The following is a 20,923-nucleotide window of genomic DNA, read 5'->3' as shown; positions in this document are numbered from 1 at the left end:
GGCCCGTCTAGCAGACCCATCCCGGAAATGCACTGGTTGCTTGTTAAAAAGTTAATCAATGGCGTACACTCGTGCATTAAATAACATGGCATGAAGTAAATTAATATTGGTCAGCCGAAACTGAATAAAAATACATAAAAACACAAGTTAGAGTTAGAATTTCGTAATCGTATCGTTGTCATATCCTTGTGGTTCATTTTTTAATTCAAATGTTTTGGTCAATCCATGTCCTGAACGCCGACACTCTGGTTTTGAGGCCACCAACGCCGCAATCTATGTAAGCAAATACAAAACCACTAGTTATTTCATTCCAACCGAATGCCTTGCCTTGAAACAATTACCCTTGGCGAAGCTGTTGATTCCAATTACGGTCCAAATCCCTGGCGACGTTTGGACGACTACTGGGCCGCCGAGGTCACACTATAATGAAGTCCCATTTTTATTTTCGTATTTTAGCATCTTTAAAAGTGAACTTTGTTTGGTTGACAATCATTTTCTTACTACACATTGAGGGTTTTCTTCATCATTGGATTTATTAACGCAGATATTCAGCTCTGAAATATATTTTCCAAAGTAATCCTCCTCTCTGCACAAATATTTGGGCAGCATGCCAACCGTGGCTTGTTGAAGGGTGGCGCTTGGGTAACCTAGTTCTGGAATTGAATTAAAAAACAAAAAAAACAATGTGTACCATTTAAAAAGGAGTTGACGGTGATCTTTCGTTACCAGCTGTCCCCCATCCCAAAGCAACAGCATCCAGGTCGGAGTATTGGTCGGGGTCGGTACTGGCCGGTGGCAAACAAACCGGTCCAACAGTCTTGGAAAATATCACGGGCGCGTCCAGTGTTACGATAGCGATATCATTGGCCTGATCAAAATCAAACGGGAGTCAAGCGGAAACAAAAAAACAAACAAATATTCCCGTTCTGTTGTGACAGCAGCCACTTACGTAGTTGCCAGCATTGTATTTGCCGTGGAGAACAGCTCGAGCGACTCTTCTCGTCATTTGGGCGTCCGATGGATAAATCGAATGCACCCCAGTCAAAACAGTCAAGATCATCGGGAATATCGAAGGCATGCTTTGAGCGAAAAGAGAATTACTATACGTAGATATTTGTAAGAAATAATAAATATTTGTTTTCTTTTTACCGTTCCAGGCACTGGGCCGCCAGCAAAACTTTGGTGTCACTAATTAAAACTCCGCTACATGGTTCGCCAATCAACATAATAGGTGACAGGTGTACCTGTGAAAAGAAATGCAGTCATTAAGGACCATTACTAATCGTGATTACAGTTTAAAAAAACAAACAAAATAAAACAAAACAAAATAATGAATCAACTTGCCATGAACGGCCAGGAATTCTTTTTGGCTTCGTTGGTTTCGTGACGCTTTCTTTCGCTAATCAACGACCGGTGGTGGTGATGTACGGGGAATCTGGTCGGTCCACGGCCGCACTGGATCCCTGGTGCTGTCGCTGGTGCTGGCATTGTTGTTGTTGTTGTGGTAGTTGGTGGTACTCCCTGCTTCATATTGGGATCAGGAAGTCCGTTAAAAGTGGGCCATCCGTTGTAAAACATGGGTAGTTGCCGGTGCATCGTTGCATAAGGATTGAATGTGGGCATCGGAACGGGTCCAGGATAATAAGCCATTTGGGCGTCAGGAACTAAATTCAAACAAATTCATCAAATCAGCCAGTACTCAAATTATAATAGGACAATATCTGTATAATACAGTCGATGATGACGGCATCACTTGTCCGAGTGACGCGGGGTAGAAAGGAACTAGAGGCCTGGCAGCAGCTCAGCAGAGTCGCCACCGCAAAGGTGAAGATGATTGGAAAATCTTTTCGGTCGCCCATCATTCTCCTAAGCTCAGATTGTGTTATTAGGATAGGAAACATTCAATTTGAGCATTTGAATTGGAATAAAACAGGAAAATAAATGAAATCCAAGTATACCTGGATGATTTAAAATTCGATTTACATGTTATAAATAACTAAACAGACTTCAAGTGTCATTTACCAATTCCTGCACAAGGTAAACTGTGTTGTTTCAGCCACAACGAGATGTCTGATTGACTTTGCAGCAGGGCTCTTCTTTTTATTATGGAATTATGGACGCTGAAGAAGTACCGCCCTCTTAATAAATATTTGCATTAACTACGTTGAATTGAGACTGTGCTGTGTTCTCTAGACAGTTTTCCTAGAGCACCGTTATCGAGGGTCAAACACCGATACTTTTGTTGTGATTTTCCATTGCGATTTTCACTCTCGACCATCAGCGTGAGTGAAATGTAAATCAAGTAGTTGGCCTTCCACACACCAAATATGAGGGTGGATTAAGATTTCGCTATCTTGCTGTTTATGGTCTTATTAGTGCATCTAGGGAATGGCGAACAAGTCATCAATCATCGCATTGCCAAGAGAATAAATTGTGAAATTAAATCAGCGAACGAGTCGGCTGTCATCTCCACTTCGCTCTTGCCAATGTTGATTCAGAGTTGTATGAAATGGAAGGTATACTCCGCCATAGCAAAATTTGAAAGTAGTAATTTTAAGCGTTATCGGATGTCGTAAGATTTAATGAGAAAGTGATTGCGGAAAATTCTTTGGGAGCTTTTCTCCTATAAAAAAAAGTACGTATAGCTTACTACTACAGAATTTTACATGCATTTGATAAGGATTGTGTCTTGGGTTGAAACGGTGGGTGTGTCGAGCCCAACAAATGTCCAGATGACAAGGAGAATGAGGAAAAAAAAATTTGTCTTCACAGCAAATACAATCACTATCATTTCATCGGACTTGCCCATATGTGGTGTACTAGTTACTTCCAAAACTACACCGGCTAGCGTGCCACCGGCTGGCCACGTGCAGTGTCTGAATGAGTTCTATACGGATGCATTCACATGTGCAGTAAGAAAATGATTCAACCTGAAAATCTAGTTCACTCGACTCGCATATTCATTATGAAATTCTATAGTTTTCGGCTGATTATAGTGTTTACTAATCGACCAGCACCGAACATAAAACAAAAAGAACAATAAAAAGTGTCAATTGAAAACTAGTTCATTGGCCAAAGACGTGTGTAAACCAGACAGCCACTCTGCTCGAGAAACTAGAAAGTCTTCGCAAAGTTTACCGTTTCCTTGTGGGTTCATTCAGCACTGCTCTTTGCATACACCAAAGAATCAAAATAACAACCCCAAATTGGCACATGCACAAACTCGGTAGCAGTGTTGGTTGTCTGCATATTTAAATAGCAATAAGTCAATGTTGTCGCTCTTTTTGAATATCAGAGTTGGCACTGTTCCAGCTTGAAATCGCCCAAACGAAAAATTACTTGTATGGGAACTGTTTTCACGTTAGGAAATTGATTATGCGCTACGAAATTTCTGATTTCGGAGAAACGAGCGATTTCCTATAACACGCAATGAATCCCTAATCAGCAGGAAAACCCTTTTCACATTCAGCCATAACTAAGGTTAACAGTTATTATCTGGAAAAATGAACTGAAACACGACGAGTAATAAAGCCTAGGATAGGTCTACTTACATACGTACGTTCTCATCATTGCTTGGCAGTTGCAGCTCAGATGAAATGCATCATGGTGTAGACTAGATGTGATCCTGCAGTAAAAATAGAAAAGAAAATGCAAACAGATGATTATCAGATATTTATGAAATTAAATCAGATATAGTGTCTGATATGGGTTTGTTTTGTTGGAACATAAAAATCACACCTTCCAGATGAGTCAAATCTTTACACTGGCATCCATGATAAAAATGTGGAGGATTCTGAAATTGTTTCCTTAAATATTACCCAGTGGAAGTTGCTGTGTCTATTCCCTTTCTTGTCTCAAAAAATAGAATCCACTCGTCCAGACAGTCCTGAGTTTGAAGTCCTATAAAAGTTCTGAGTAACATTGTGGTTCAACTTGAAATGAAAGATTTTCAGATAGACCTCCCTTTTGAGAAAAAATTAAGCGATTGGAACTTGCCCTGAAGAAAGAAACAGCCAGAGAGTCCCGACTAGCAGAGACCCATCCCTGAAAATGCACTGGATCAATCGTGGCATTCAGCTTCATGAAATTGTGGACGAGCCCAATCACGTCCACTGCGATATGACCACAGGTGTCAACTGTCGAGTTTCAACTAATGCATTATTAGGAAACATTCAATTCGAACAAGTGAATTTACATTTAAACACGCTAAATCAATAAAGTGATATTTAATAATATGAATAACCTTGGTTCTTGGAAGGTTGTGTTGTTTCAACTTCAACATGATTTCTGATTCACTTTCTGCATCAGGGCCTCCTTTTTTATTGCGGATTTGATGACGCTCACGAAGATCCGCCCTGCACAGCATCTGAATAAAACTGCGATAAATTGGGCCCCATAATGTCCTTTGAAATGCAATAAGTCAAAAAGATGAAATGAAATTAATCCTATTCGCAATGCAAATCAAGCTGGTCTTTTCTACTCTTCATCTGGATGATCGATGAGGACCTCGCTCTCTTGCTGTCACAAGCTGGTTTTCCATCTTAATGCAAAATAAAATAAATAAATCGTACGATCCATCAGTCATCGATCATTTTGACTATGTCATGCCATTTGATGAGCCTTTTAAGTTTATTTGAATAATTTAATTATCCAAGAACGGCCAGTCCTTCCTGATGGCTTTGCTTAATTCCGCCAAGGACCCTATGATCAATGTTCGATTAAGGTGTCCAGGGAATTAGATTGGTCGGCACACGTTTTGCATCTATTCTTGTATGGGTAGCTTCTCACCAGAGTTATTCAACGAGACACCTGCAGGAGCAATGCGATTGGGATATCCGCAAAAATAATACCATCAATTTGTAGAGCGATTTTTCCGTAGACGTTCTCGCTTCGAAAGTGGACTTTTTATTCAATCAACTTGCTAAACAACCTCTCAGCATCTGCTTAAAAACAAAAATCATTATATCATTTGATTTTGTGAGTTTCCAATTGAATAAGAATAAAACTGACTCGGCCTGAAAATTAACTACGCAATTTTTTAAAACGTATAATGCTGGACCTGTTTTCATGCCCGTTCTACATAATTAGTAGACTAGCTACTATAATTTGTTAGGGCGAAAGCTCCCAAAAAATTTTCCGCAATAACTTTCTCATTCGATCTTACGGCATCCGTTAACGCTTAAAATTATTAACTTCAAATTTAATATGGGCTCTGGTGAAAAGGACAAATAATGAAAAAGCCATTGCTTATTATTACAACAAACGCGCTTAATCAACCGCCAAACAGAAAACAGGAAGAAAAAAAGAAAAATGTCAAATGAAAACCAGTTTAATATTGGCCGAAGAAAAGTACATGTAAGCCAGACAGCCAATTTTTTGCTCCAGAACTATAGGAGAGCTTCGGAAAAGTTCTCGTTTCCTTATTGTAGGTTTATTCAGTGTCGTTCTCCGTTCTTGGTACCCCTCCCCTCCTCCTCCGACAACAGTACTACGTGATGTCGCCAAAGAATCAAAACAACCAACCCCTTAATTGGGATGCACAAACTCAATGGTGGATATTTGCATATTGCTGTCTATACTTAATGTTGTCGCTCTTTTAATCAGACTTGGCACTGCTCCAGTGAGATCGCCCAAGCGAAATTACTGGTTACTATGCACTTGGGTACTCGCCAACCTTCAAATGTTATTGCACTCGCATCATTGTCCTGCGCTGTCCCCCCATAACTGGCGATAATGATATTCTACATATGAAAAACTCTTTTTGACAATTGATTTCTGACTGGGAATGAATTCTCTTTTGGCAACATCAGTCCGATTGCAAACTTGTTTGTTGTATAGTTAATAGCGGTGGCTAGTTGACGCTGTCCTTTCAATGCCACTGCCGAGTTCACGTTGCCATATTTGACAGTTGAGCACCGTCAACAATTGAGAACACCCGAGTTGCTGCAAGGAGGAGAATTGCGAGTTGGAATACGAGATTGCCCGATAAATTCAAACCTGAACAAGTGAACAGGAATGGTTTATACCTTGAACGCGAACTCGAAAGAATCATTCACATTTCCTGGTTCGTCCAGTCAACAGCTCGGTTTATAGTCACAACAATCGGTCAGTTATCAGTTAGTCACAAGTCAAATACACTGTTATCAATTTAACTATAAAAAAAAAAAAAAAAATTGAGAAATACATACGATAATGTCACTGTCGATTCATCTCCGAATTCAACCAGATCTTTTGATGAGTGAAATAAAAAGAGACATTCTCTTGTTTATGATGATATGTAATAAATATGATAATAATATCAGGAATAAAAAAGAAGTCAATTTTGGCATATTGGCAATTTTATCCATTGTTTGGTTAAATTTGGCTCAAATGCTCAAATTAAAATAATTATTTAGCTTGAATTCTTCATTTTAAAAAATCTATTTAAATGTTTAGCTAATTTTAATATTTAAATTGCGAATGTCTTTTTGATGAGTTCAATTACGATTTGTGCAATTCAAACGAATTTGATCGCGATGGATTTTAAAATATGCTCAACTGAGATAAGCCATAACAACATCATAATATCAGCAAAACACTGAAAACTGAATTTGTTCTCTTGAAATCTATTCACACCACACACAACAAAGACCCATTAAAAAATTAAAAATAGCACAGGCAAAAAGTGTGCGGTTAATAAATTAGTAAAGGACATCACCGGGATGAAAAACTGACAAGAGATCGTATTGTAGAGGAAAAATGCTGCCGAGCTATAGTCCGCGTTCTCCAACAAGAAGAAATGCATTTAGAGCAAAAACAAGTTTACAATCAGCCAGAGAGCGAGACCTCAATCACCTTCGAATTATAAGAGTGTATAATAGAAGGAAAAGCAACTTGATTTACAAGTTGGACGGTGGCCGAAGGTCGAGAGCGAATAATCGCAACCGAACATCGGGAACGCGTACTGAGAGTTGAACAACCGCTGCCCAAACGGACCAACTAGAGACCTCACCCTACTACCTGTCCTGCGTCACACCGCAAGTAAGCAGCAACTTCGCTATTGTTGCTTTTAATTCATTTCAAAAGGGCGGTGGCTCAATTATGCTCAAATATGAACGAGGGCGGCGCTTCTTGAGCGTCCGCAATCGCACAATAAAAGGGAAGCCCAGCTCAGAAGTCAATCACAAGCTTCTTCGGTGCTGAAACAACACAATCATCTGCAAGAACCAAGGTAATTATTCTATCAAGCTTCTTAAGTTAATTTCTTTAGTTATAGGGCGTAAAATTTTTACACTTTTATTTTAATGTTGAAAAAATTGATTAAAAAATCCTGTCACAATTAAATCTAATCTGATATGTATCATAGGAGAAAAGATGGGCCAACAAAAAGATTTGTCAAAAATCATCTTCTTCTTTGCGGTGGTGACTTTGCTTAGCTGCTGCAATCCTGTCGCCAGTTTCTTCCTTCCCAAAGTCACTCGCACCAATGACGCCGTCATCATCGATTGTAAGTCAAATGAATTCCCCATTTTAAAAACAATTCAAATATTCGCTAAATGTGATAATAATGATTTTAAATTTCAGTTGAGGGCTCGGGGTACGCTGGCCCCATTCAAAAGAAGAACGTCTACGAAGAAATTGCCAATCCAGCCTTGGCTCCTCCTCAGCCATTTTTCCATCCTTACGCCATGATGTTCCAGAAACAACAGCAGCAGCACCCGATGGTTTACTACGGTTGGCCTTACTTTTTCAGCCAGCCCAGTCCTAATGTGCGTGCTGCAGCTCCTGCTCTTCCGGCATCCACCAGACAGGATGCCGAAGAAGAAGAGGTAGACGAGAATGGCGTCAAACAAGCGCCGGTGACCAATGCGACTTGCGGCCGTGGACCCCTCAGATTCCCTGGACATCACCACCACGACGACCGCACCGCCATTAGCGAAAGGATCGCTAACGGAGAAAATGCCAAAAAGAATATCTGGCCGTTCGTGGTGAGTTAATTATAACAATTTCACCTTCCGTTACGCCATGATCTATTACACTCTACAGACTTTATTATATAATCATTTGATATTAGGTCAACCTAAAAAATAGCGTGGGTGCCTACTTTTGTTCCGGTACTTTGGTTAGCGACTCTAAAGTTCTATTGGCGGCCCAGTGTCTTGAACAGTAATCGAATTTCAAATTCTTTCAGTTTCGTTGCACATCAGTCAAACTAATTATTCCTTTTTGGTCTTTTAAGATTGTCTTTGTTGGACATGTCGGGCGTGACCGTCTTGATTGGGCAGACGAGCCCAACAAGCGTCCAAATGACGAGGAGGATCAACAAAGTCATCCTGCACAGCCAATACAATGCTGCCAACTACGTAAGTCTCTAGATAACTTTTTCGGTCAATTTCGATTGGACTCATTTAATTTGCGAATTTGGATTAGGCCAACGATATCGCCATCTTGACACTGGACTCGCCCGTCATCATTTCCAGGAGTGTTTCACCTGTTTGTTTGCCACCGGCCAGCGCCGACTCGGACCAATACGCCGACAAACATGCCATGCTGTTGGGATGGGGAACGTCTGGTAAGATCATCAACAAAAAATGGCCTTGTTATTCTTCTTCGATTCAATGATGCAACATGCGAGCTTGAATCTTTCCCAAAATTCAACATTTCAGATGTGGCAGCACCAAACAGCGCTCTTCAACAAGGCAAGGTTGACATGTTGGCCACCGCCGAGTGCAAGTCGGACGCGGACATTGGGCGATTCGTTACAGATTCAAACATCTGCGTTAGTCCCACTGACGAAGTATACAGTTGCACCGTAAGTCAATTCTTCATCAGTCCGTCTCGTAATAATTAATCGGGTTCACTTTAAAAAAAAATCTGAACTCAATCGTCTTACAGGGTGATGTCGGCGGTCCAGTTGTTATCTTAACGGGGCGAGGAACTTGGACTCAAATCGGAATCAACAGCTACACCAAAGGTATAATTCTTTGAGAAATAAATTTTGCTGTTTCATGAAATTCGTTAAATTGACGGAATCTTTTTCATATATTCCCCCCCCTGACAGATTGCGGAACTGTTGGCCTTAAAACAAGAGTGTCGGCATACAGGGCCTGGATCGATTTGTACATGCAGTAAAAAAACAAACAAACAAACAGAGAAACAAATCGCCAAGAATTTAACGACGACGACCAACAGGAAACGACAATTGATTATGCAATCCGTACTCTTATTTTTAGTTGAAAATTCCCTAATGACTGAGCTGACTAATATTAATTATTGCAAGTCATGCTATTTAATGCCCCCCATAATATTTAGACCAATTCTGAATAAACATTAGTCTTTGCAAGCAAATACCGACCTACTGTCTCTCTATACTGATTTCTGATTTGATTTCACAATTGTCTTTGATGACTTGCGCCTTCACCAGTCAACACGAATGAGATGTTAAAATAGTCCGAAATAATAAATTTCCTAACAAGGGATGTTCTCATTTGAGCTTCAAAGGGAAACTTAACAATTTCACAATTATAAGTATAATTACATTTCCATTTGAATTTCTGAAAACAGCCGGGAAGAAATTAACCAGAAGTCGTTGACTAAATTCTTTCCGTCATCAGATTGAACTTTCGTGGCAACGGCCGATTGAAAAGGGAGTTTGAGTTAAACGATTCGCCATTTGGCTCGTATATAGACCGTGCAGAATATAACTCGCGAAAAAGTCATAAAAATATTCAAAGAGCAAATAAGAAGGGGCCGTTTTTCAATTTAAAATAAAATAAAACAAATCGATAAAAAAAACGTAAACTGATGGCCCACACACACGCGCGTGACCCGAGAGTCTTGTATACAAAGGCGCCCCCCCCCTTCCTCAGTCGTTAACCAGAGACTCGAGGATCTTTCGAGAACATGTCGTAAAAGTCAACACGCATTAGCTATAAACATATTATGATCCGCTTCCAGGAAATGCATTTACAATGGCTCGTTGCTGGGTTTTCGGTGGATTCGCAACAGCGCTAAACTGGGAATCGATTAATTTTGTAGAATTTAATTTCTGATATTCTTAATGCACAACTGACATTTCCTTTTATGCAACAGAGATCAACTCGTTTGTTACACAACAAAACAAACAGACAAAACAAAAATGTAAACATCATCCGCTGGATTGATTTTTAATCACTCCGGCCAGAGTCACGTAACAACAACCCAAAATAATCCGATCACGGAAATAACAAGGAAACTTGCATAACTTTCCTATAGAAAATCCTTCCCAAATAAATGTCAAATGTCGTCATTCGGGAACCAAAACAATCCAACCCACCCATTATTCTACGCCCGTTAATCGGCCCTTCTCCCATAAACAGCGAACCGATCGATAAAATAAACGACACCAATAATAAGTAAAAAAGAAAAATACTGATTAGTATACCCAAATTACGACAGGATTCCAATCCTGATATCAAAAATAAAACAACAAAGTGAATTTTCGAAATGAATTTTTTAAACTCGAATGATGAAAGTTAAAACTGACCATCAGTTTAGTTTTAGAGTATATAGTAGGTCAGCAGTCACCCCCCTAGAACTGTTTGTCGTATACCGAGAGAGAGAGAGGTTTTCGTGTCGTGTGTCACTCCATGGACGTCCAAGTTTTCGGCAACGTAAATCATCGATCCAACGAACAGCGCGGGAGCGGGATATGGTCATAAAGTTTTACAACAAAACTTTCGATACCAGGTGATGAATTGACTGTGGTGGAGGACTGGGGGGGGGGGGGGGAGGTGCATCAAAGGGGGAGAAAAAAATACTGAAAAAAGCCAAGAAGAAGTGGCTGTTGCCACAGAAGAATAGACTCGAACACGACGTCAGACTAGCAACAACCAACGTTCTAGCCGCTTCCAACTCGATTGCACATCCATACCCCGTGAAACTGGGGACAACTTTGATCCGTCAGCCCCAAAGTGAATTGTGTATCCCCTACATTTCCGCCCTCTTTCCCGTCAAAGCTCGTCAGTGTTCGTATCGACGTGTCCAGGTAAAGTGTGCACGGGTGTTCGGCGATCGCCATCCCAGAAAGGATATTTTTTTTTCCATTCGTGATTGCGCTTTTCCACGCCAAATAATGGCACGTCACTTGTCCGCCATCGTCCGTTTGTGTTGGCTGTTTTGGCTTTGCTCGACGGCCAACGGTCTGTCCTTTGAAGAATCAGTGCAACAACTGTCGAAAAATTACGTGAGAAAACGCCCATTTCCATTTAAAAAAAAAAAAAAAGTCAATTTCCCGCTAATTTTGTTTTTAAAACTTCAATCTCAGGTGGAAATCAAAGAAGTTTTGGAAGCCAAAGTCGTCCGTCTAGAGTCGAAAGTGAGCGGATTGGAATCGAAAATCCAGCAGCAGAATTCGCTGATCGCTACGCTGCAAAAGGAATGGCACAGCGAAGAGATGGACATGAAGTTGCACGGTATGTATAACAGCACGCCAAACGTTTTCACGCCTTCCATCATTGCCATTTTGATTACGCAATAAACATTTGGCGAATAGTTAACGCACACAACTTTTTCGCTCTTTCTGCAGAAACCAAGGCCATCGTCGAGGATTTATCGATCAGATTAAACGGTAAGCTGATACACAATGAAGTAATCAAATGTTGGATCAGGATTTAATTGGATTTAAATTAAAGAGAGGACGGGCGCCATGGTGGAAATTGGGAAAATGCCGTCGTCGTGCTCCGACCTCCAGCGGATGGGACATAAACTCAGCGGACTCTATTCGGTGATCGGCACCCGAACGGTGGAAATGGTTTACTGCAATTTCTACCCCAATGGCAAAGGTATAATAACAACCAACAACCGCTGATAATTAATTCAATCAACAAATAATATGCGCTTAATTGTTAATAGAAATGCAAAAATGGATCGGGTTCGCCGACGTCAAATCCTCGCCCACCTATTTCTACGTGTCGAGAAGTAATCCGTTCACCGAGACCAACACGCCCATCACGTTCGACGTCGAGCAGCTCAACGTCGGGCGGGCCATGAACCTGCAGACGGGCAAATTCGTGGCGGCCAGGGCCGGCAAGTACAGTTTCTCCGTCTCGGGCGTGGCATATTTCCCTTACACGCCGCTGACTCCCGGCCTGTACAACGAAACTCCCGTTCTGGCCTCCTTCCGCTTTCAAATCAGTTTGATCAAAAACGGCAACTGGATCGGCTCCGGCTACTCGCACACGACCAACACGGGTGGGACATTCGAGACCTTCTCGCTTGACTCGACCCTCAGTTTGATCAAAGGCGACCAGGTCTGGGTGGAGATCTCGGAAATGTCCGACAAGGTCCTGCTGTACGGGCGCCGCTTCACCCACTTTACCGGCGTCTTCCTAGAGGAGGAATTCTCCCAGTAGCCCGTCGTCGTCGTCGTCATCCACCACACACATCAATTCTTAATAATTACCTTTAAGACTTATTCGCGTAGGTTAAAATCAACTGTAAAATTTCGGTCACACTATGCAATGATCTCAATGTATACGCGCGCTTGAATGATTTCAATACAACTTTTTCCCCGTTCATCAAATTGTTGTGTTCGGCCCTTTTCTAATCGCATACAGCACGGAACGATTCGGGGCTTCTCCTGTGTGTCGATTGTTTCTTATTGCGCAATGGTGAATACGCATGCAAAACAAAAGGGGGCTCAGGTATAACATAAACAAAGAGGATAAAGAAACAGAAGCGGAGCAATGCGGATGGTTATTAAATCATGTGAAAACTGCCAGTCGGGGAAAAACGTAATTACGCAAAGTGATTACAAAATGACGCAACGTAGACGCCGGGGAGGAGTAAATCGACAATGAGAATGACGCAATGCCAAAGGCTAAGCTAACTTTGCCATTACAACTGGAAATGACGGTAAGAAAATGAAAACTTGTTAATTACTTGATTGATTTGTAACATGTTGGCTCAATCAGCGAAAGCCCTTTCCTGGCCAAACTTTTGTCGTGATTGTTTCAGACTAAATCCAATAATAGGAAATGCCTTTAAATAGCCCTGCAATAGAACGAGACAGCAAATCTCTTCCTAACTTCTGACATGTTCACTCTTCAGTTGAACATTTTACTTCTTCAAAAGAAACAATTTACAACTGTGATTGGCCCGTTTCTTAAATGATTCACAAACGCGATTGTTACGACTCGTGTCGAATAACGGTCCAGTGGAAAAGATATCAAGAGGTGTCGATCAAACTGATGGTCTTTTGCCGCTAGCGGAGGGAAATTGGACACACAAAACAAGAGCAGAATTGAAAACAGCAACAAAGAGTAAGACACAGGTGTGTTCCCTTTTGACATTTGCATATCAGCTGCTAAACACGTGAAAAAGTGGACGAGGGGAAAAGCAGATAAAGCAATGCCAGCAGAGAAAAAGAGGTGGAACAAAAATGCGTACCCTCTAAACTTTAAAGTTTGCTGACATCAAAATCTTGACAAGAGGAACAGAATCACACGAGTCAAAAACACTTGGAATTTGAAATTTACGGCATTTTTGACTGTAGCATTCAAAAAGAAATTTTTGTTATCGAATAATTTCCTGAAGTTATACCTTTATCATGGGGGCCGACTTGAACAATTTCTAAATCAATTCGTTCTTCGTTATTGGATGAAAACGCGAAAAAAAAAACGAGATTTGATTTCGAAGCTTGTAAAAAAAACCACAGTAAGCCCCAAATGAAAAGTTTTCGTCAATCAAGTTTTCACTACTTTTGTGCCGAAAAAAAAAGAAAAGATATATTTGAATCAAGAAGCCTGATTGTTTGAAACCTTATTTGAGGTTTATCGTGAAAGGATGCAGCACGTGTAGCAGGTGTGAAAAACAATCAATCACCTTCTTACTTTCACTTTCCCAGCACCTTGCAGTTCAGCAACCGTGCCAACAATTAACAAACAAAGCGAAGGGCGTACCTTGTGACGTGTGACTGTTATGTCTCGAAGGACCAGCGTCCGTGCAAAAGATGCGTTTGTTTCTGTTTGACGTAGTGCGAATGTTCTTTCACTCCTTGTGTGGGTCGGGGACGAAAAGGCCTTGGACACCACATCTGCAATAGTGAATTAAGAAACAAATAGAATCATGAGCTGTGCTGATCAGTGTTATCGTCTCGTGGACTCGTTAACGTTTCGTCGACTGTTTCGCAAAATAAGACCAGACGAAAAAATGTAAATAATTCAACAATATTTTATCTGACTATGCTGCTCGAAAAGAAGCGCAACAAACCAAATTACATAAACGTCTGATCAAATCATGGACCACACTTTCAACGGAATCTATTCCATCGTCGGAAGAGATCCTAGTAAGGTTAATCTAACCTCTTCTGTGTACTTCTTAATTATTTTTCAGCTTTCTGTTAATTATTCAAAACAAATTTTCAGACGTGAATAGGATTTGATGACGCCCAAATCAACACCCGTACACTTTATGGTGCAGAGATTTAAAAAATTTCCTCAACAAGATATTCCCATTCCGTTCAAAGTCTGAGAGTAGCCATGGAATGTAAAATCAGGAAAATTCACGGCACCACGACCAAGAATTTCTTCTCCTTGTCATGTGAAGATTTTTCCCACAACCTTAGCCAACAACCTATCGTTCAAATCTAAGCCTTAGTACGTCCAAATGATTATTGTAAAGTAAAAGATGCTCAATTGTTAGCTCAACTAATTTCTTATTGGAAGTTAGCTATAGCTGTCGATCCGTTGCATTGGAGGAAAACAAGAAGGTAATAACCTAATAAGTAAAAAATAACCGAAGCCTTTTTCCGCCTTTTTCAAAATTCTTGGTTAATCAAATCTAACTCGTGCAGACATTTACATTCAAAAAGTGGTTGTAACAGAAACGGGCGATAACGAGCATGAAGTGATAACAGAAACTATTTCACAATGGCGCGAGAACAAGGCGAAAAGAAAACGAAGCTATATGGACATGTTTTTAGGTTATCTTAAAAAAAATACGTACAAGCACAAGGCAGTAAACAAATAAGCCCATCAGGCTTATATATTAACAAAAATTGTCTGACTCCGTAAATCAGTAAAATTGAAAATTTTCGACCACAAATACTGTACGTGTTGGGCCAAGAGCGTAAAATAATTACAAGGGGAATAATAAAAATAGCACATCTTACCTTCAAAAAGAAAAGGCCACTCGTTTCAAACCGAGAGATGGCGTTGCAGAAATTAAACTTTCCATCCAGGTGCTGGTATCTGGTATTGTCGGTCCTCAGTCAATCCATCGAAAACATTGGGCTAGAGAATCAACAAGACAAAAACAATTAAATAAAAGCCAAAAGAATTTCAACACCAACTAGAATGAGAAGTCGCCACTTGAACGCGTCACAAAGTGAGTAAGCTAAATACGGCATAAAACGTGACTTGTGTCATAATCGCAACTTTCAAGTGCTGCGAAAAGAATACGTTGCGTGCTATTTTGAAAAACAGACGTCGATCAGAATAGAAGAGTCGAGAAGTAATAGAATGGAAGAGTCACAATAGAAATAGAAATGAGAAATTTACTAATACTTAAATTACGTAACGGAAATCTAGCTGTCGATAAATTAGAGAAGAAATAATATTTCAAAAAGGAAACAAGCAATACTATTCGAATTTCTTGTCCCTGTTTAAACTATTTGAATTTAACTAATTTGGCACACGTAAACTCTAAAAAATGGTTGTGAAAGAAAACGGTGATAACGCGCATAGAGTGATAACAGTAAAATATCATCACCAAGAGAATTTGATAAGAAAATAGTGCTACACAAAGTGAATATGAAGCTATCGGCATTCCTTGTTTAGTCCAGAATCAAATGTAAAAGAAATGGAAAGTTTTTTAGGTGATGCACTAAAACGCAGCCCCATTGAATTTTTTTACACAAATAACTCGACTAAGAATGCAAGATGACATAATTTATAGCCATCAAGGTTTGTTCAAATTATATTGGATACGAAATATTTCACGAGATCATTATTTTATGTGATTATCTGAGGCGCTATCATGATGAAAATACTGCAGTCTGTTATCAAACACTTTTATCAGCCGACAGTAAGCGCGAGATCCGTTCAAAGCAGCAGCAAGTTACACCACTCTGAAATTCCAGCACGAAAGCGAAAGCTGTTAAAAGTCACGACTAAGAAATTACTGTTTCAAATCAACAAAAATGGAAATCCAATTAAATAAAGAAGTACTGTTGGGACAAGGTGGCTTTGGTGCAGTGTTTTTGGGCACGTTTCAAGGCCGTGAAGTGGCAGTCAAAAGAGTTGAGCTTTTTCGTGCTAATGATAAAGAGGAGAAAAATCTAAAACAGATAGAGCATCCTAATATCGTCAAACTCTTCCACGTCGAATGCACCGACGATTTCAAGTAAGATATCCAAAATAGAATTGTTATTTTTTTTAAAGAATGCATTGCAGAGATTAGTGTGTGCTTGTCTTCTACAGGCACTTTGCTTTGGAGCTCTGCAACGCATCATTAGATCAGATATTTCTAGAGCCTAACGATCCCAAAAGATACAACGGGCCTAAACTGCCGTATCATTTTGAAATTTTCTCCCAATTGGCTTCGGGTCTTGAGCACATTCATTCAAAAAATTTAATTCACCGAGATATTAAACCGGAAAATGTACTCATCTCGGTCGATTCCACCGGCCAAGAAGTTAAGGTAACAATGAAATGGGCTGATTTTGGTCTTTCAAGATCCGTGAATGAACGCGGGACATTCACGATGAACAGTGGAGTAAAAGGAACAAGCTACTGGTACGCCCCTGAGTTGATAAAAATACTTTATAGTTTTCGGTCGCAATCGATCACCATGGAACAGCCAAGAGGTACCATCAAAAGTGACATATTTGCTCTAGGCCTCGTCTACGCTTTTCTTCTTTTAAACGGAGAACATATTTACGGTTCTCGTGTAAATGAAATTCACGAAAACATTTTGAAAAGGAATGCAATAAATATCAATAGTAAGTTTAGCAACTTTACGTAAAAGTAATCATTTTTTATACGGTGAGATTACATGTTGAATCATGCATTTTTCAGAATTAGAACAGACGCATTACGCGTACGATCTCATTAACGAAATGTTAAACATGGAACCTAATGATCGAATATCTTCATCGAATGTAGTTGAACGACTCAAATCAGAAAAACTTAAGGTAAGAATTTAAAGTACCCTACATTACATTTAAATGATTTGCATGACTTAAATTGTTATACTTATTGATTTAAATGTAGCTTGCAGAGAGAGAAAAAGAATTGTTGGAACTATGTAAAATAAAAGACCCAGTCACTTCCTTCCTTTTCCCATGGACAAAAAAAAACGAAAAGTTAAGAGCCTTGATCCGACAAGGAGTTGACGTGAACGTTAAGAATATTTACGGAAACAACGCACTCCATTTCTTATGTCTTAATAATTCAAGCGAAAGATTAATCGACGCAATCAAATTATTAATCCAACAAGGGATTGATTTAAATGAGAAAGACAAAGAAGGAAGCAACGCACTCCATTTATTGTGTCAATTTAATTCAAGCGAAAGATTAATCGACGCAATCCAATTAATAACCCATCTCGGAATCGATCTCAATAGCAAAGACAACTGCGGAGACAACGCACTCCATTACTTATGTCGTAATAGTTCAAGTGAAAAACTAATCGACGGAATTAAATTATTAATCCAAATCGAAATCGATGTCAATGGAAAAAACAACAACGGAAGCAACGCACTCCATTTATTGTGTCAAAATAATTCAAGCGAAAGATTAATCGACGCAATTAAATTATTAATCCAACTCGGAATCGATGTCAATAGTAAAGGCAACGAAGGAGATAACGCACTGCATTACTTGTGTTTTAATAATTCAAGCGAAAGATTAATCGACGCAATCCAATTAATAACCCATCTCGGAATCGATCTCAATAGCAAAGACAACTGCGGAGACAACGCACTCCATTACTTATGTCGTAATAGTTCAAGTGAAAAACTAATCGACGCAATTAAATTATTAACTCAACTCGGAATCGATGTAAATGAGAAAAACAAAGGCGGAAATAATGCACTCCATTATCTGTGTCAATACAATTCAAACGAAAGATTAATTGATGCAATCCAACTATTAATTAAACTCGGGACTGAAGTTAATGGCATCAACGTGCCATCAATTTTACGGCAAAACATCGATATAAATTCAAATGAAATAATCGAACTCTTTCATGAACTATCCCTTTCATAAACGTATGTGCATTATTCTAAAATGATCAATAGAACAACTTTCGTTTCTTGTAAAACTCGTTAATCCTTAAGAAAGAAATAGCAGAAAGAAAAAAAAAAACGCTTAATCCAGTTTATCTTTCCGATCTGGTAATCAGATATGCCTAGCAAAAAAAGGGCATTCAAATTCATAATATTTATTCCAGCCTAAACTAAAGTTCTAACAAGGAGTCAGCAAGAAAAGTTAAGACCTTGTAAAAAGAAACTTTGACTCTTTGAGCTATGAGTGCCAAATTTTGAGAAACAATTTTAAACTAAAATATAAATAAAATCTTAATGTTTGTGTAATCGCCAAAAAATCTTTAAAAGAAAAGCAACGAATTTGAAACTAAATGGACGGTAGTTGAATATCTTTACTTTTACTGCCAAAAGAGTTTCTTTTTTAAAATCAGTGATAAATGGCTTTTTTTACTCAAAGAAGTTTTTTTCAGTAGCAAGAAAGAAAACCTAGATCAATAATCCGTCAGTGATGGGAAGCTTTTGGTAGTTAGAAATACAGTCAAGAAGTAGTGATGGAACGTGGAATGATACTACGGTCGCAACAAATAAAAAGGAGGAAAATTAGGGACGTTGAGGAAAACCGAGATTTGGTGGAATTTATCCACACTGAATTCGACAAAACCTTCAAGTTTAGAAGCCTACAGGAACGATTCGCCCGCCGACTATCTCTCAAATCGCTAATCTGCAAGAAATTTGGTACACTATTCTGATTTACTGAACTCATTGGCTGCATCTAGTTTGCAATTTACCTCTTGTGGGCTTTATTTCTGCCAAATAAATATGTAAGATTCCATAACAACGAGATCTCAAATAAAGATGCCAGCAGATTGTGAAGCCATCACAATAAATCATTTGAACATGTTTGAACATACAATGCTAGTATACCTGGACAGCTATGCAAACTCAGGTGTACCGTTTTGTGCTTCTAACTATTAAGAAAAAGAAGCTTACCTGTAATGTACTCTAGTTACCTTTGCAACTATGTGAAGATAGTTGCACAGAGACTGTCAATTCTAAATATGGGCAGGGTAATCGAGTTTAACATTTGCTTCACGTGGCTACCACCTGTGAAAAAGAAAACCAATATTTTAAAATATAATAATATAGATATAGGTATAATAGTACACAGTTCACTAACGAAAAGAGGTATGTATACAATTCCACAACTTCCAAATCACGAAGAAAGATACCAACAGATTGTTGTGCAGGGATCACAATAAATCATTTAAGCATGGACATGTAATGCTAACAAAACGGGACAACTATTCACACTCAGCTGTCACTTTTGTGCTTCTGACTATTAAAAAAAATGACCTGTAATGTAGTCTACAGTTAATTACCACTGAGTTATGTTAGTTGAAACTGAGTTGAGTAAGCATTTAATTCTGTCAATGCACAGAATACAAACAATGTGACAATGTGTTTCTATTGACAAAGGAAAAGTTAGAGTAGTTAACGATAAAAGCTGAAATTAATCAAATACTCAGAGCATATCCGGAGTTTCCAAAACCGTGTGACACGGCCGCCGTACAAATGCCTACTAAGTACTGAGACTGAGAGAGGTATGGCGGGAGCCGGGAGCGGAGGAGGAGGGAGAAATTTTTTATTTTTCCCAAAGAAGCGGCGGCCATCTTGGATTCATTCCTAACCCTCCCCCTTGTTTTAAAGTACCCTAACCCCTTTTTCTGGAAATTTAAAAAAATGAGCGGGAAGAGCTAATGGGAGAAAAGAAAATGGGACAAACACAATTTTGCGGATTCATTCGTTGCATCGAGTCTACTGCACTGTGTTTGTTTATCTCTTGCGGCTTTGTTTCTTTATAAATAATTCTGCGATTTAGCTTCTGGATCAGAAATAAGATAGCAGTAGAACAAGGTATTTAAAGAATAAAAAGTGGAACGTAGTGCCACTAACGACGCCAAGAACGGGCAGGTTGACAGCTATGCAAACACAGCTCCAATTCGGCAATTCGTCTTTCCCACTTTTACCAAGTATCAACTTCTGGCTAAAACAAAAACGTTAATGACTTTTACTAAAAAAAAAAGACTAAACCGGAACTGCAGGAAGAATCAGTACCCATTCCGGTCCTATACGAGATCAGAAAGCAGCTGGTTCAGTTTGAGCCGGGGGGACTGGCGATTGGCTAACAGCGGCAGCGGCACACCCGATGCATAATTACCCTATGACACCTACCGGAGGATGACTTTAGGATAACGATAAAAGAGGATGCTGGATTGCTACTGAGGAAGGGAAATAAATACAATTTCAATCTGAAATAAATACACAATTCAAATCATTAAAAATTTGAACACTACATTACACTAATTAAGGTTAACAAGATTAACGGAAATTGCCCTTATTACGCAAACTTTAGCTACTCTTAATTTAAAAAATAACTTGTTAAATATGCAAGTCTGTGTACGAGAAACGTACAAGTCTACCTAGTCTGTTGGGTGGTGAGCGTAAACATGAAAAAACAACAAGCAACTTACACACATAACACAGCGCTACTGCTTTTAACCTCTGCGCTGCTGTCAACTAACCTATAACGGTCTTGTTGATAGTTGCCGAAGATGGGATTAAATTTAACAAACAAAACTGAACCATTTTCAGCTGCATAGTAACGAGGCGGGAAAAGAAAGCGGTTTTAAACTAAAC

At 39.3% G+C, this 20,923-nt stretch overlaps 4 protein-coding genes and 1 long non-coding RNA gene across 5 annotated transcripts; 3 read left to right on the top strand and 2 right to left on the bottom strand.

The window, feature by feature from the left end:
* Nucleotides 1–81: 81 nt before the first annotated feature.
* On the bottom strand, nt 82–1,953 carry LOC124204573 (chymotrypsin-like elastase family member 2A). The gene is made up of 8 exons (XM_046601646.1): nt 1,733–1,953; nt 1,345–1,664; nt 1,150–1,244; nt 950–1,079; nt 727–868; nt 502–653; nt 342–420; nt 82–273 (listed from the first exon to the last, which is right to left on the bottom strand). Exons 1-8 carry the CDS (start codon nt 1,899–1,901, stop codon nt 206–208), a joined length of 1,155 nt encoding a protein of 384 aa, XP_046457602.1. The 5' UTR covers nt 1,902–1,953; the 3' UTR covers nt 82–205.
* Nucleotides 1,954–7,101: 5,148 nt separating this feature from the next.
* LOC124204571 (chymotrypsinogen A-like) lies at nt 7,102–9,327 on the top strand. Its single transcript, XM_046601641.1, has 9 exons — nt 7,102–7,210; nt 7,346–7,486; nt 7,564–7,967; nt 8,054–8,145; nt 8,219–8,342; nt 8,410–8,551; nt 8,646–8,791; nt 8,875–8,953; nt 9,041–9,327. Exons 2-9 carry the CDS (start codon nt 7,354–7,356, stop codon nt 9,109–9,111), a joined length of 1,191 nt encoding a protein of 396 aa, XP_046457597.1. The 5' UTR covers nt 7,102–7,210; nt 7,346–7,353; the 3' UTR covers nt 9,112–9,327.
* A 1,501-nt stretch (nt 9,328–10,828) lies between these two features.
* On the top strand, nt 10,829–12,534 carry LOC124204574 (complement C1q tumor necrosis factor-related protein 2-like). The gene is made up of 4 exons (XM_046601647.1): nt 10,829–11,203; nt 11,285–11,432; nt 11,546–11,801; nt 11,872–12,534. The coding sequence occupies exons 3-4, from the start codon at nt 11,666–11,668 to the stop codon at nt 12,369–12,371; spliced, it is 636 nt and encodes a 211-aa protein (XP_046457603.1). The 5' UTR covers nt 10,829–11,203; nt 11,285–11,432; nt 11,546–11,665; the 3' UTR covers nt 12,372–12,534.
* A 2,500-nt stretch (nt 12,535–15,034) lies between these two features.
* On the bottom strand, nt 15,035–20,191 carry LOC124204575. The gene is made up of 3 exons (XR_006878991.1): nt 19,749–20,191; nt 19,237–19,330; nt 15,035–15,251 (listed from the first exon to the last, which is right to left on the bottom strand). It is a non-coding gene; the product is annotated as an uncharacterized LOC124204575 (long non-coding RNA).
* Nucleotides 15,816–18,282, top strand: LOC124204566 (calcium-dependent protein kinase 2-like). The gene is made up of 4 exons (XM_046601631.1): nt 15,816–16,362; nt 16,440–16,960; nt 17,037–17,152; nt 17,232–18,282. The coding sequence occupies exons 1-4, from the start codon at nt 16,160–16,162 to the stop codon at nt 18,225–18,227; spliced, it is 1,836 nt and encodes a 611-aa protein (XP_046457587.1). The 5' UTR covers nt 15,816–16,159; the 3' UTR covers nt 18,228–18,282.
* Nucleotides 20,192–20,923: the final 732 nt, after the last annotated feature.

Source organism: Daphnia pulex, chromosome 10 (assembly GCF_021134715.1).
Source record: "Daphnia pulex isolate KAP4 chromosome 10, ASM2113471v1".
Classification (NCBI taxonomy): Eukaryota; Metazoa; Arthropoda; class Branchiopoda; order Diplostraca; family Daphniidae; genus Daphnia; species Daphnia pulex.
Note: the sequence above shows the minus strand (reverse complement) of the source record. Positions and strands in the feature narration are given on the sequence as shown.

Excerpts from the sequence above, each read along its gene's own strand:
- LOC124204573 (XM_046601646.1), bottom strand. The coding sequence starts at position 1,901 with ATGTTTCCTATCCTAATAACACAATCTGAGCTTAGGAGAATGATGGGC. Across the intron at positions 869-949 it reads AATACAATGCTGGCAACTAC|GCCAATGATATCGCTATCGT; the intron begins GTAAGTGGCTGC and ends GATTTTGATCAG. Across the intron at positions 274-341 it reads AATCAACAGCTTCGCCAAGG|ATTGCGGCGTTGGTGGCCTC; the intron begins GTAATTGTTTCA and ends TTGCTTACATAG.
- LOC124204574 (XM_046601647.1), top strand. The coding sequence starts at position 11,666 with ATGGTGGAAATTGGGAAAATGCCGTCGTCGTGCTCCGACCTCCAGCGG. Across the intron at positions 11,802-11,871 it reads TTTCTACCCCAATGGCAAAG|AAATGCAAAAATGGATCGGG; the intron begins GTATAATAACAA and ends AATTGTTAATAG.
- LOC124204566 (XM_046601631.1), top strand. The coding sequence starts at position 16,160 with ATGGAAATCCAATTAAATAAAGAAGTACTGTTGGGACAAGGTGGCTTT. Across the intron at positions 16,363-16,439 it reads GAATGCACCGACGATTTCAA|GCACTTTGCTTTGGAGCTCT; the intron begins GTAAGATATCCA and ends TGTCTTCTACAG. Across the intron at positions 17,153-17,231 it reads TCAAATCAGAAAAACTTAAG|CTTGCAGAGAGAGAAAAAGA; the intron begins GTAAGAATTTAA and ends ATTTAAATGTAG.
- LOC124204571 (XM_046601641.1), top strand. The coding sequence starts at position 7,354 with ATGGGCCAACAAAAAGATTTGTCAAAAATCATCTTCTTCTTTGCGGTG. Across the intron at positions 7,487-7,563 it reads TGACGCCGTCATCATCGATT|TTGAGGGCTCGGGGTACGCT; the intron begins GTAAGTCAAATG and ends TTTAAATTTCAG. Across the intron at positions 8,954-9,040 it reads AATCAACAGCTACACCAAAG|ATTGCGGAACTGTTGGCCTT; the intron begins GTATAATTCTTT and ends CCCCCCTGACAG.